General features: G+C 42.8%; 1 protein-coding gene across 2 annotated transcripts in view; it reads left to right on the plus strand.

Annotated features, from left to right (window-relative positions):
• Positions 1 to 5349: 5349 nt before the first annotated feature.
• GALNTL5 (polypeptide N-acetylgalactosaminyltransferase like 5) overlaps positions 5350 to 15500 on the plus strand; it is a 59786-nt gene continuing 49635 nt past the window's right edge. The window contains exons 1-2 of one of the 2 annotated variants that reach the window (XM_019795554.2): positions 5350 to 5380; positions 13143 to 13443. In XM_019795554.2, the coding sequence (XP_019651113.1) occupies positions 13182 to 13443 (262 nt within the window). In that variant the 5' untranslated portion in view covers positions 5350 to 5380; positions 13143 to 13181. Of the gene's footprint in view, positions 5381 to 13142; positions 13444 to 15500 lie in introns of those variants that run through there. The other variant, XM_034639746.1, reaches the window with a different exon arrangement.

A 15500-nucleotide genomic window follows, 5' to 3' on the forward strand; every position in this document is an offset into this window, starting at 1 on the left:
GACTCCCCACTGAGCAGGGAGCCCGACGTGGGGCTTGATTCCGAGACTCCGGGATAATGACCCGAGCAAAAGGCAGACACTTAACCCACTGAGCCACCCAGGTACCCTCCTGTACATTGTTTTTAAGATTTTATTCATTTATTTGATTGAGAGAGAGAGTGTGTACAGGGTGGGGGGGGGAACAGCAGGGGTGAGGAGCAAAGGGAGAGGGAGAAGCAGACTCCCCACTGAGCAGGGAGCCGGATGTGAGATCATGACCTGAGCCAAAGGCAGATGCTTAACCGACTGAGCCACCCAGGCTCCCCTCTCCTGTATACTGTTGATCGTATGAATACCACAATATATTTACCAATTCTTTTATTCTGGTTTATTAGGTTGTTTTGAATTTTCCTCACACAAGCAATGCCATATCCAGTCTTCTTACACTCGCCTCCTGGTACATAGTATGTATTTCTCTAGGGTACATCCCAAGGGTGGATTGCTGGATCGTCCTATTTGGTGCATATGTGCAACTTTTCTCCATATTGCCAACTAGCTCTTGAAAGGTTTGCACTATTTACAGCCCCCTGTCGTCCTCTCTCTTATCTGCCAGAGGGCAGCCATGTGGCAGGAGCAATCCCCATCATTAGCTGAGCACCGTTAGCCGCCTTGGCAAGAATGTTCTCTTTTAGTGATGACAACAATCCTCTGAGGCAGGCGTTAGCCTGTTTATAAGAAACCAGAACAGTCCAGGAACGTGCCCGAGGCCACAATGATAACAAGCAGCACTAAACCTGACCCAGAGCTGTGCTGCAAACACCTGTAAAGACTCAGCCCCGCAGGGTAGAGAGGGATGGAGGGGAGACGCCCCTCCCAAGGCAGCCTGTCTGTCTGGTCGCTGAGAGCCGAGAGGGAGAAGAAAGGATCCGCCATTTAATTTTATTAATTATGAAAGTCAACATATATATACAAGACTATCTGCAATGTGAATGTATAAGTAAGGAAAAGCAATAAAATGAACTGGGGGTAAGAAGGGAGAAAAACAGAAATTAAAGGCATCTAGATATCTCCGGGGAAAACACGTCCCTGTTAGAAAATTATATTGGAAAACTGTATTTTTCAAATTATGTATTAGCTTTCCCTTCAATTACTAGGAATCAGTGATCGTTTCAGGACAAAAACCTGCTTTCCCCTGTGCTTGGGAGAGCTGACCTCAATCCGGTGTGGTGATCGTGTGAATACCACAGTATATTACGCAGAGGTGGAGAGGGGCATATTACCAGAGGTAACAGCCTGGGTAGCTGACTGGAAGCAAAGGGAAAAACAGAAATGAGAGTCGGGTGAAAGAGAAGGAGACAAGGGAAACGTGTTCTATCATCTGCCGATGGTTTCTGCTCGGCCCCCAGAGGAGCTACGCATCGTGTCTTGTCTCCAAAATGGCTTTGCACATTTCTAAAGAAACTTCCCCGTTTTATTTTAAGTAAGAGAAGGACTTAATTATTCCAGAAATCAGTGGAGCCTGATATTTCATCGAAGGTTGGACATCTGCTTTCAGGAGAAAAATGCTAGGGTGCTTGTCTGCTTTTGTTTTGGTTTTCACCTATATATTTTACAAAAATATGTCTACTGTATATTCGAGGTTTCAGTGTTTGCTTTACATAAAAAGAAAATGACACCCGAAACACAGCAGTCGAAGCAAACCAGAAGTGAATGTTAACAAGTGTTACAGGAAGTCGACAGGAAGCCAGAAGTGTGGGTATGGAAGTGAAAACCTTTTCAAAAAGCACACCAAGAGCATAGCAGGTGAGGGGGTAGTTTCCTTAGCATAAGTCAAAGAATATAAATCACTTCATGTACTTTTCCCCCCAGTTTTTTATGTGTGTTAAAATACATATGACAAAAAAGTTATCATCTTAGCCATTTGTAAGTATACAGTTCAGGGGTATAAAATGTATTATGTATTTCCATCTCCACCACATCTCCAGAACTCTTGTCATCTCGTAAAACTGAACAAGAATCCCCCACATCCCACCCCTGTCCCTCCCCCAGCCCCTGGCAACCAGCATTCTACTTTCCTTATGATTTGGACTATTCTCAACAGGTAAGTGAAATCATACAGTACTTGTCTTTTTATGTCTGGCTTATTTCACTTAGGAGAACATCCTCGAGATTACCCATGTTGTAGCAGGTGTCAGAATGTCCTTCCTTTTTAAGGCTGAGTAAGATTCCATCGTGTGTGGATAGCACCTTCTGTTTACTCACCCATCTACTGATGGACACTTGGGGTACTTCCACATTCCAGCTATTCTGAATAATGCTGTAAAATGATTCTTATTTGCCATGTGAACCAAGCTACCAACATCAAAAGTCTCCAAATAGGCTGTTTCTCATTAAATTATTAATATTTTGAGTAACTAACCTACAGCCTTAGAATTTATGTAATTCTTATCTTTTTAGAGCATCTTTGGCAGATGTTCTTGGCCTCCCAGAACCAAAGATTACTATTTTGGGTTTTTTTAATTAATTGAAGACGAAACTCATTGTTCACTCAAGAGGCCACTGATTAACATCTACCAAAAGCAATTTTGGTATTATTTATCCAGGGGCACTGGTCTCATTTGGCTGAATCTATTCATAGAATTTGAACCAATGTCTTGAACAATGTCTTCTTCCCTATGGAGATGTGAGGCTCAGGACACAGGGCCTTTAGCTACATTAACCAGGAGGTAGGTACCTAAAGGTAAAAAACATCTTCCCCCACACCCAGATATTCACGTCTTGTCATTGCTTACACGGCCCTTTGTCTTTTACTGTTACAAGCTTGAATCAAATAAACAAAACACTGGTTTGCAACAGAAGCAATCAGCACATGGTCTGTCAAACAAGATGGACCTCTTTGGATATTAGCCAAAGGAAGGCCTCTGTCTGGCATTTATTACCAGATTCTCTCTTCTCCCCAACTCCACATCCCCAGCCCCGGGCCCACAATAATTCCCCACACTCTAAGACAGCGCGTCATTAATTTCTAGAGGTAAACTCTCAAATCACAACCCTGCTTGGGAGTTTCCTAAGATAACTGCCCACTTCCATGGGAAACACTCACTACCCGGTTATTGAGGGAAATGCTATTTGGACCCTGAGATGGGCAGAGAGCCAAAGGATCTGGAGGCAGTGGACGCTTTGAATGGTTGGGAACCAGAGTGGATGGGGACTGGATTCTTCTAAAGGGTTCTTAGGACAAAGAAGAGCATAGGTTGGCAAGTTTGACCAATAGCATACAGGGGAGTTTCGAGGTAGGAGCAGTGTCTGGGGAAAGTTTGTAGGCCTTTGTCACCGGAGCAAAGAATCAGTCAGAAGAGAGTTTTTAGATGAATGAGCCCAATTGGGCCTGGGGGAGGGAGCCTAAGGGCTGGGCTGGGCTGAGACTAAGGTTACTTCATTAATTTTTAATTCCCCTTTTCCTTCCTCCCTCCTTCTATTTCCTTTTTACCCCCAAAGATATTCACATTTTGGCATTGCTTACCAATTCCTTGGTCTTAGGAGTTACGATCACTTGAGGATTTATTTAGTGAATGTTGACCAGCACCTATCACGTAAGGCCCAGCATCATGGAGTGCAGAGATGGACTCGTCTGTGACCCTCTCCTCCAAGGCCTGACAGTCCCCCCAAAAGCTTGGGATGGTATGCAATAATTGACAAATTTTATACTCAAATGTTTTTGCCTGTTTTCTTTGATTTGCATTCCCTATTTCTGTTTCTCTGCCCTTTGTTTTTTGTTCTGTTGTGTTTTGTGGGTGTTTTTTTTTCCCCTGCCCTTTGTTTTAAGCATTCCTTTTATCCCTCAGAAGACACAGGCCCAGAAAGAAGATGGTTTTCCTGGCTTTCAGTTTGAAGTTTTAACCTATCATAAGAGAGGTAAGATATGTTTCCCTTTTCTTTCTCAAACTGAGAGTAAAACTCAGGGTTGCTTTGTTTCTCCTTATAATTGTTTAATTAAGATCAACTAGGATAAAATTTGCCTAATTTGAGATAAAACATACACTGTTTCAGCCTCCTAATTTCTTTTTGTCCATAGGGGAGGTTCCAGGCTTTCTGGTTACTCCCATGGAATTGACCTCCATTGTCACTAATGCACCTTACTCTCCCCCCCACATTCCTTCCCCTCTGCAACTTTCGTCTTTCTCCTCTGAACCTCCTCTCTTCAGCTCCTACCAGCTACCTGCCTAGTGTCATGACTTTGTTCTATGCCTTTTGTTTTGTTTTGTTGCATTATCCTCTCCCCCTTATGAATTAGTTCCTTCTGACAACTGTGCCCCCTAACTCTTGGTTCTTCGGGACACCAGGCTGTAGCAACTCAATACACTTCTTATCTTGTATCTTCCCCTAATTTCTCACATGATTATTCTATCTCCCTTAAGCAACCCCTGGGTAGCGCCATGACTTCCATGTCCTTCATACCTACAGAAAAATACGGGATGTCTAGCATGTTCTCTGTTGTTTCATTCCTGGTCCTCCAGGAAGAACCTAACTCACCCCACCCCCACCCCTGTCTCTTACATACTTTGAAGCAGATGTCTGGTCCCAGGCTAAACAGAGTCAGCCTCCTCAGTGGGGGAAAGGTCAAATCTGCTCAGACATGTTAAGAAGACATTTCACAAGCATTTGGCTGAACTCATGTACTAATATCTAAATATTGAGTACTATGGAGTAAAAAAATTAAAAGGCAGCCAAACAACCCTTTGGCTCATCTTTGAGTCCCTTGAGGTGTTCTGAAAGCTTCTTTTTCTCACATTGATTTCAAAAAAGCTGAAAATGAGATCTAGCCTAGATTTTGCCCAAGATGAGGCTTTTCCTCTTTCCTCGCTGAGAAATGAGGATTCTAAGACTCTCTGGAAGGACCCTTTGAACTCTGGAAGTTCTGAATTCCACCTGCTGCCCAGAGCTTCAAGGCAGGGGCCCCTGACTGCTGGCGATGCCCTGTGTGACGTCACAAGGGCTCTGTGGTGCACCCGATGCTTCATCTTGTCTAACACCACGAAGGCAGGGCAGCCCAGCACAATCAAGTATTTGCTCAGAATCCAGGCACCATAAAGTCAGCCATTCAGAAAAAAATCTCGTCTTTCAGATCATTCAACCTAGACTCCTGCCTAATTTCACCTGTGATTCAGCTTAGACAACTTATCAACTACAGAGCAGCCAATGTCTTAATGGTAGGTGGGGGAGCTCGGTGGGCTGAAAAGTGGGGACAACATGGGGGCCTCCTTCCTTCTGGAATCAGTGGAAGCCGCACATCAAATCACTGAATCGTGAATGGAATGCTGGCTCTGGGGATTAGGATTAAGAAGATCTGAGTTTTAAAAAAAAGGTTATGGCTACCAGACTGGATTATGCCACTCTAGAGGTAGGCTGGGCATTTATAATGACTTCAGTTCTGGAAATTCTAATTATTTATAGAAAATTTAGTTGTGACATCATCCAAGGCATAGCCTGTTTTCCTGACTTTGAAAAGACACTTTAAAACAAACTCAATAACTGAATCCAGATTTAGTTTAGGGTTTCGGTTTTTCAGTGTGTGTGAGTATGTGCATTTGGTGGGAGTGGGGGTGGGGATGGGGGGAGAGATGAGGTGCAGATTCCAGAAAACCAGGGGGAGCTCTGCTTTAAGAAATTGTAGTATAAGAAAACTGACATTTGTAAAAATTTTAAAAATTGGACAAAGGTAATTTTCTTAAGTGTTCACGTGTAGAGAATTTCCTCCAAATTTTCTTAATATAGTAGAATCCTCCTAGAGAATATGGATTTATTTCCTTCTCCAGCATTAAGCCTATCATGAACCCACATGCGTATGTTGTCTATTCAATTCGGGTGCCTCCCCTTGCTTACTTTCTTCCTTAGTTTCTAATTGCTTTTGGTGTTTGGTGGAAGTTAAAACAGTCTCTGCATGTGACATTTATCGGAAGTAGTGGTGGTCATAGCAGTTAACGAGCTTCATTCTCTTCCCACTTGTTTCAATCCACCCAGTTCCTCCAGTTAGAGGCTACCTTCTCCTCTTACACATTTGACACTTTTTCTTTGCATAATCAAAGATTTCGTTTTTATTTTTTTAAAGATTTTATTTATTTATTTGAGAAAGAGAGAAGCAGGGGGAGTGGCAAGCAGAAGGAGAGGGAGAAGCAGGCTCCCTGATAAGCAAGGAGCCCTGGGTAGGGCTCAATCCCAGGGCCCTGGTATCACAACCTGAGATGAGAGCAGACACTTACCTGACTGAGCCACCTAGGTACCCTAAAGATGTTTTTAAAATGTAAATTCGTCCAATCAAGGAGATTTCACTGTGCAATGAGGATCTTTCTCAGGGTGTTAAAGCCTATGTCTTGGATTGCTCCAATATGAATCGATGCCCAATCTGGTTTTATATCCCTACCTTGATCTAGGATCCTCAGGACTTAGCCCATGCACAGAACCCTGATTCCATTGGGTCGTGATGCCTGGAGAGTTCTGCAGTTCCTTGGGGACACTGTCTTTCCTCCCTAAGCAGGGCCCAGCACCTTCCCAGCCAGGCTATGCTATAACTTGCTCTAATTTGACCCTAGTTACTGATCTGATGACCAGGAGAGGACTGAGTGGGGGCAGGGGCGGTCCGGAGGGAGGGCATGTGTTGCCTGTGCAGTATCCTCAAGCAGAGGAGCAGAGTGGGCCTTTAACGTGGGCGAGTGAGCCATTTCTATAGGCCCAGAGGGTGTGTCGCCGTGGCGCTCCACCCACACACCCCCATCCCGAGTCTCAGTGCGTCCGTCGCTCCCTGGGCAGAAGAACCAGGACTGAGAAGTCACCTTCCCTGGAGTCCACCTGCCCTTACCACCAAGCCCTGCACACGGTTCTCAGCTCTCTCTGCTCTTCCCACGTAGGAGATGGGAGTCTATGTGTCGCTAAGGAGGCCAGATTGATACTTTGCCTTCAAGCGGTGGCTCATCACCCTCAGCCTTTCGTTGCCTTTCTCAAATGCATCCGTAGCATCCAACAGCAGCCATTTTGATTCCACGGTTTTTGTACCGGCTACTCCCTGCCCCCATCTCTCAAATGCCCCAACCAAACGTTCCTTTCCACCAGCATTCATCCCATTTCCCCACCAGTGAAGTTGGACCATGCGCACTGTTTCAACCCGCCAGCGGCTGTCAGAACACCGCCTTCCCACCAGCAAAGGGGTCCTTCGGGCCAGGCACTCGGGGTGATCATTTCGGTGTCTGTTTCCCAGGATCACCCCCACTACCAACTGTTGTAGCTCCAGCTCCTTAGGAAACAGACTCGGAGACTGAAATTTGCATGCAGGCACTTTACTGGCACGTGTTTGGGGGCCAACGCCTGCAAGTGAAGGAAACTGGGTCAAGCAGAGCGTTAACCTAAAAAATAAAACCTCCAGTTATTTTACCAGCAAAAATGGACTTCAGGAATAGCAGAGAATTGCAACCCATGACAAGAAGGCTATGGTATAACCAAAGCAAGCCTGCAGAACAAACCGAAGAATCTTCTTTTACAAAGTAAAGGGGAAGTCGAAAAGGCAGTAATAAACAAAATGTCTATTGGCGTCAACTGGAGTTCCAAGTATAGTGGCTTTTCATTGGCTGAGCTATGACTGTCCCTCATTGGCTGGGCTGTAGTCACAGACCCTCATTGGCTGGGCTATTTCCCGAGGAGAAGGAACCTTTCCTTTCTCTTGCTGGGATAATAAAATACCATTGCGGCAAAGGTACCTCTCTTCCCGTTGGGTCTGCAGTTGTCAAGGAGTGCTGGGCCTGAGAGCTTCCGCTGCGGCCTCCTGACTCCCTTCTAAAGATTTTCTTTTATTTTCACAAGAGAAAGAGGCTAGACTGTGATGCGGTTGCAAGAGGGACCTCTGTCAGTCCCATGGGCAGCTCTGGGCTGGATGGGTCTTCGAGTCATCCCAAGTTGAGACAAGCCAGTTGGGCCCATCAGCCAGTCTTTAAACACAAGTTCCCTCGGGGAGGGTCAACTTTGGGCAAAGCAGCTCGCCCCACCAAAAGTAACTCTGCGCAAGGGACTCGGCCGGGAGCCTGTACTCCAGGTCCAGCCCCAAGGGATGGTCTGGTGGCACCACAGGGCACCACTTCATAAGACGTTGTATCCAGGTGTGTTCGGGTCTCTTTGGGGGGCAAGGTGCTGCCCTGGTGGTTTGATGCCATGGAATTGTTGAGAATACTGGGTTCTGTGGGGGCAGGAATGGTCTCTTCTGTGAACAAGAGCGGTAAGAGCTAGAGCACGTCTGCAAGCTTGTTGCTAGTGCATGCCTAAGGTCAAAACTGTGGAAGCCAGACTCTTTCCTCGAGTCAGAGAAATGGGATAAAAATGGGAGGAGGACCCTTGGAAGAATGAGAGCGTGAGGAGGACCCACATCAGAGGGTCCTAGAAAGAGGGAGATACTGGACAGCTCAGGAGGCTCATATCCTTGATTCCCTCTTCCCTGGCCGGGCTGTCATGTGATTTAAAGTGTGGGGATGGGGGAGAAGTGGCTGCTCTATGCACGTGTTTACAAGCATTGATGCCTTTTGATAGGTACCGTGTGTAATCCCTATTTTTAAATTTTTTGTTAAAGTAATGCATACATTAAAAAATAAAATGAAAACAAAATCTTACCGAGTCAATAGGCCCCTGTCCAATTTCCACCCTAATCCCCAGTACAACTCCCCGAAAGCAATGACTTTTAAATATATTTAATATATTTCATACGACAGTTGCCTTCATATTTTAAATAATATTATTAGGCTTCTGTTTCTTGGCTTACTTCACACATCAACTTCATTTTTCTTATACAACTTCCATTTTTTAAAATCTTATTTTGCTTATGAATCTATAGCCAGTGTTTACATCTTTATCACTCTACAAACATCATTCCTAAATTTTTACCATCAGATAGTTCATCTACTTGAATTTCCCCGCCCCATATCATCTATCAAATCTAATATTCTTTTGACTCATCTCATTTGGCGGGGGGGTGGAGTGCCAGAGCTCTGTTCTAATGTGGGCCATCTCTGCCTCTCTCCTGGGTTGGATCCGCCACCCTGGGCCATGTCTTCTTTGTTTATTCTTTGTTTTGTTGGCATTTCCAAACCACATGTAGTCTCCCAAAAAACAATGCATGGAGCATAATTCTTTCTGAGTCCTTTACAGATCTGAAAATACCTTTATTCCTCTCTCAAGCTTAAGTAAAATTTGACTAGGTAAAGAATTCTAGGTGAAATACCATTTATTTATTTTTTTAAATAATATTTTTTNTTTTTTATTATATTATGTTAGTCACCATACAGTACATCCCTAGTTTTTGATGTAAAGTTCCATGATTCATTACTTGCATATAACACCCAGTGCCCCATGCAATACATGCCCTCCTTAATACCCATCACCGGCCTATCCCATTCCCCCACCCCTGAAGCCCTCAGTTTTTTTCCCAGAGCCCATAGTCTCTTGTGGTTCATTCCTCCTTCTGTTTACCCCCCCTTTCTTCTTCCCTTTCTTCTCCAACCAATCTTCCTACTTCTTATGTTCCATAAATGAGCAAAATCATATGATAATTGTCTTTCTCTGCTTGACTTATTTCACTTAGCATTATCTCCTCCAGTGCCATCCATGTTGCAGCAAATGTTGAGAAATCGTTCTTTCTGATGGCTGAGTAATATTCCATTGTATATATGGACCACATCTTCTTAATCCAGTTTTCCGTTGAAGGGCATCTCGGCTCCTTCCACGATTTAGCTATTGTGGACAATGCTGCTATGAACATTGGGGTGCATATGGCCCTTCTCTTCACTACGTCTGTATCTTTGGGGTAAATACCCAGTAGTGCAATTACTGGATCATAGGGTAGCTCAATTTTTAACTTTTTAAGGGTACGCCTTCAGGGATCATTTCTATAGTCTGTTACTGAAATACCATTTAACTCAGAACTGTGAAGCCATTTCTCTGTAGTCTGTAAGAACCCAGTGTTGGGGCACCTGGGTGGCTCAGTGGGTTAAGCCTCTGACTCTGAGTTTCAGCTCAGGTCGTGATCTCAGGGTTGTGAGATCGAGCCCTGCGTTGGACTCTGCACTCAGCATAGAGTCTGTTTGAGACTTTCTCTCCCTCCTGCTCATGCTCTCTCTCTAAAATAAATAAATAAATCTTAAAAAAAAAAAAGAACCCAGTGTTGCTGTTGAGAAGTTTGATATCCTTCTGAAATTCCTCCTGTATGTCCAGCTTCTGCACCTGGAAGCTTTTAGGATATTTTTACATTCATTGTACTGGGCATTTTGTAAGCCCCTTTAGTTCTGGGGGAAATATTTGTATTATTTATTTAATAATTTCCTGTCTTCCATTTTTCTCTGATCATCTTTTGGAACTCTTTTTACTAGTTAGGTGTTATACCTCCTAGAATGAAATACCACATCTCTCCATTTTTTTCTTATGTTTTTCCCTTATGTCATTTTGTTATGCCTTCCAGAATATTCCTTTCACACTATTTTCCAATCTTCTAATTTTCCCAATCATGTTTTAGATTTCAGCAACTTTTTTTTTGTTCTGTAATGTTTCTTTTTTTTGTTCTGTAATGTTTCTTTTTTTTTTTTCATAGCCTGCTTCCCTGGTTTTATGAGTGTAGTATCTTCTTGACTCTGTGAGTAATCAACATCAGTTTTTTGATTTTTTGGAAGCTCTCATTTATTTGTTCCCCTTTTCTTGTTCTATATGTATTTTCTCTCTTTCTGGAGGCTTTCTTCAAATGCCTAAGTCAATCCTTGGTGTTTGTATCAGTTTTCTAGGGCTGTTATAACAAAATGCCACAGACCGTTGCAGGGAGGGGGTGGGTATTTAAACAAGAGACACTTATTTCCCTTCATTCTGGAGGCTGGAAGTTCACGATCAAGGTGCCCGCAGGGCAGGGCTGGTTTCCTCTGAAGCCTTCTCTCCTTGGCTCACAGATGACCGACCTTCCCTCTGTGAGTGCACCCCACGTGTCTCTTCCTCTTCTTACAAGGACACCAGTGCATTTGGATTACGGCCCACCCATGTGGCCTCGTTTAAACTCAGTTACCTTTTTAAAGACCCTATCTCCAAATACAGTCACAGTGGGAGCCGGGACTTCAATATGATCTTAAGGAGGACACAACTCAGTGTATAACAGCATTCGTTCTAATTGAAAAATGGGACACTAACCCACTGATGGGAATCTCTGACCACAGTCACAGGTGCGCTATCTTCAAGTGACACACGGGGTTGGCAGCTTTCTTGGGCACTCCAATTCAGTGTGGGGGGCCTATCTTCTCACCATAGAACAATTCTCCTGTCTCCTACCTCAGGTCTAGTGACCCGGCTGCCTGGTGCTTGTGTGTGAGATGGGGAAGTGAGGGGGGGATGATCAAACCTTCTGCATCCGAGGGACCCCCTTGACTTCAGCCCCGACCTTCCCTCTGTAGAGGCTGAGCACCCTCAGTCCCATGTCTCCAGAGAAGAAATTGCCAGGCTCCACCTTGACTTTAAGGCACAGAGAGGGGTGAAGAAAGCTGACTGCTGTGTGTATAAACACATGGCCTTCCCGCAGCCTCCCGGCTCTGCACCTGAAACCCCGCACCTCCAGTCACCCCGCTGCTCTGGGGTTCCACCTCAGAGTCCTCTCGCTGCACACGTGGGGTCCTGGCTTCCCTGTTGTTACCTCAGGGCCAGTAGCTTCCAGTCCTCCAAACGTATGTTGAAATCTCACGTGCACTGAGCTTCCCTCTAACGCTCATTCACGCTCTTTTCCCAGGAGAGTTTTTAGGTTTTTATTCATAGTTGAGTCAAGAGGGAGAGGGCACAGGCACACATTTTCTTTTTTTTCTTTTTAAAGATTTTATTATTTGACAGAGAGAGACACAGTGAGAGAGGGAACACAAGCAGGGGGAATGGGAGAGGGAGAAGCAGGCTTCCCTCTGAGCAGGGAGCCCGATGCGGGGCTCGATCCCAGGACCCTGGGATCATGACCTGAGCTGAAGGCAGACGCCTAATGACTGAGCCACCCAGGGGCCCCCGCATACATTTTCAATCTGTCATCTCTAAAGGAGGCCTCTGAAGACTTCTTTTTTTGATAAATTAGGAAATATTTCCAGCAAAAGGGAAATACAGAGAAAAATATGAACACTCTTGTGGACACATCATCCAGCTTTATCAAACCTTATAATCATGCCACATTTACTTAAGAGATTTTAAAAAAAGTGTTAAGAACACAGTAGGAGCTCTTCCCTTTCTTTCCTCCATGGGAGTGATCACATCCTAAATTTGGTGGACCATTTGCATGCATGGGTTTTCCCAACATTTGCTGCATACAGGTGTATACATAAACGGTTGCGCTCTTTTCATGTTTTCCATGTGCATACAGGTAGCATCACACCCTGCTTGGTGTTTTGTGCAACATGGTGTTGTTTACAATATTGATACATGTAGCTGCAGTTGATCTATTTCCTGTGTTGAGGGAGTAGTTCACTTTATCAGTTCTCCTATTGAAGGAAACTTGAGTTGCATGTGGTTTCTACTGCAAACATTACTGCAGTAAACGTTCTTGCACAGAACTCATGGTACATGTGAGAGTCTCTTCAGGGCACGCTCCTAGGGATAGAAATGCTTCGGCACCATTTGCTAAATTCCCCTGAACCAGATAACTGTCAAAACGGTGGTACCATTTCACCGTCCCATCAGTGCTGGACCAGTTATCATTGCCCACTTCCCTCCCAGCATGTGAACTGTGTGGTTTTTTTATATTTTTGAATTGGTGTCGAAACAGATCTTTAAAATAGAGATTTAAATTAACACTCCAAGATGGATTGAGCATGTATAAGGGAGGAGTAAACCTGCTTTTGCTGTATTTCCATTAGCTGTAGTCTCAGGATTGTGTGCCAGTTACTTTAAATGGGTGTGTGTTTTATGAGCATGTTATGTTTTTTGATGTTAAGTGATCTTCTGAATATCAGTTTTAAGAGTTTTTGCTAGTAGGAAACAAGACGTACTTTATCTCATCCAAGTGTATGATAAATTCATATCAAAATGATCCTGTTCTTAAAACACTGAAAATAGAATTTAAGTCAAGTTGGTGATCTATAAATCATTGAGATATCTAATATAGTTTCTCTTAAATTCTTCTGACTTAGGAAATTTAAAAATGGACCTTCAAAAATGCTAGATTTACAATGAGAGGTGTCACAATTCAATGTTTATTCTATGGATCCTTGATATTTGGGATCTGGACAGCTCTGCTGTGTTTTTATATTCACCATAATCATGTAAGCAACTTGGAGAAGAAAAGCCAGGGGCCTGCATTAATTTGGTCCCTTGGAAAAAAATTGCAACAGCAAATTACCCACGACCCCAAGCAAATCCCAAGACCGCGTGTAAGATTTGAAACGCCTGACGAGGATGAAACTGCAGAATACAAAACCTTTTTAAAGTTGCGTAAGTATGTTGATTTTCTTTTATTAGCCATTTTAAGGGGAAAATATACCATAAATTTAATATTTGGAAGAGGCAAAGAATGTCTTTCCTTAGAGCAATTAGGTTTTTAATTTATATAAGATTTCACGTATATACAGAAAATAGTAAAACAGGGAAGTATCACCTAAATTTAACAATTTTTAATATAGTTTGCTATATTTATTTCAGATAGTGTTGTTTTTTCACAGAAATAAATGTTAATAGGTACCATTAAAGATTTCGCCCCCTTCCTTCTCCTCCCTTTACCCTCAGAGGTGGTACTTAACCTGAGTTGATGGATATCTTTCTTCCCTTCCTTTATATATGATCTCTAGCAAAATACAATAGTGTATATTTTTAATGTGTTTGTAGGTACTCCGGAATGAATTGCAATGCTGCCGTGAATGTGGATTATAAGTCTTTGTATGGACATATTTTGTTTCTCTTAGGTTTGGGACAGATGGGGTGTACGGTAGGTCTATGCTTAACTTTAAAGAAAATGACAGTGGTGTTTCCAAGATCGCTGTGCCATTTAATATCCCCTCCGGCAGTGTATGAGAATCTCTTTGCTCCAAATCTTCACTAACATTTAACAGGTCAGCTTTTTAGATTTTAGCTATTCTAATGGGCAAGTAATGGTACCATTGTGACCTTAATTTGCATTTCCCTCATGACTAATGATTTTGAGCACCTTTTCATGTGCTTAATGGCCACCCATATATCTTCTTTTGTAAAGTGTCTCTTCAAGGCCTTCGTCCATTTTTATTTTTTTATTTATTTATTTTTTAGATTATTTATTTATTTATTTGACAGAGACAGCCAGCGAGAGAGGGAACACAAGTAGGGGGAGTGGGAGAGGAAGAAGCAGGCTCATAGCGGAAGAGCCTGATGTGGGGCTCGATCCCATAATGCCGGGATCACGCCCTGAGCCGAAGGCAGACGCTTAACCGCTATGCCACCCAGGCGCCCCTAAAAATATGGAACACTTCACGAATTTGCGTGTCATCCTTGCGCAGCTCCGTCCATTTTTAAATTGGGATGTGTGTCTTCTGATTTTTAAGATTTTTTGAAATGTATTTTGGATTCAAGTCCTTTGATAGTGAGTTGCAAATATTTTGTACACGTCTGTGCCTTGTCTTTTTATTCTCTTTTAAAAATTGAGACATAATTGATTAATTTTAGAAGTACAGCATGACGATTTGATACATGTATATATTGCAAGATGATCACCACAGTGAGTTTAGTTAATATCCATCACACTGTTACAACTTTTTTTCTTGTGATGAGATCTGTGTTGGCAACTTTCAGTATACAATATCATACTCACCATACTGTACATTTTTTATTCTCTTTTGAGTGGTGTCATTCAAGAAGGAAAATTTTTAATTTTGTTGTTCAGTTGATCCCAATTTCTTGTATGGTTCATGTTTTTTATGTTTTATTGAAGTAACCTTTGCCTACCTCAAGTTCACAAAGATTCCCTTCTATGTTTTCTTTTCGAAATTTTAGATTTTAGGTTTTACTTTACATTTTACGTTAGGGCCATGGTCCATTTTGAGTGAATTTCTGTGATGGGAGGTAAGGGTCAATGGTCATTTTCCCTGCGTGGATATCCATTTTGTCCAGCACCATTTCTTGAAAAATGTTCCTTTTTCCATTCTGGCACCTTTCAAAAATCAGTTGACCGTTTTTGTTGGGTCTCTTTCTGAAGTCTATTCTCAATCTTCCCAGAATTGTTTTGGTTATTCTAGGTCGTTAGCTTGTTCAGATAGGTTTTAGAAACAGTTTGTGAATTTCTTCAAAAAAGCCTGCTGGCAATTTTAATTAGATTGGCTTTAGAGATCGATTTGCGGAGAATCGACATCTTAATACATCTTACTAATATGGCTTCAGCTGTATTGCACATATTTTGATATGTTGAATTTTCATTTTCATTCAGTTCTCTATATTTTTATATTCCCTTGGAGACTTCTCTTTGCATTATTTGGAAATAGGTTGTTTAATTTCAGAGTCTTCGAATAATTTTCTTTTTTTTTTTT

The sequence above is a fragment of the Ailuropoda melanoleuca genome, chromosome 1 (genome assembly GCF_002007445.2).
Source record: "Ailuropoda melanoleuca isolate Jingjing chromosome 1, ASM200744v2, whole genome shotgun sequence".
NCBI lineage: Eukaryota > Metazoa > Chordata > Mammalia > Carnivora > Ursidae > Ailuropoda > Ailuropoda melanoleuca.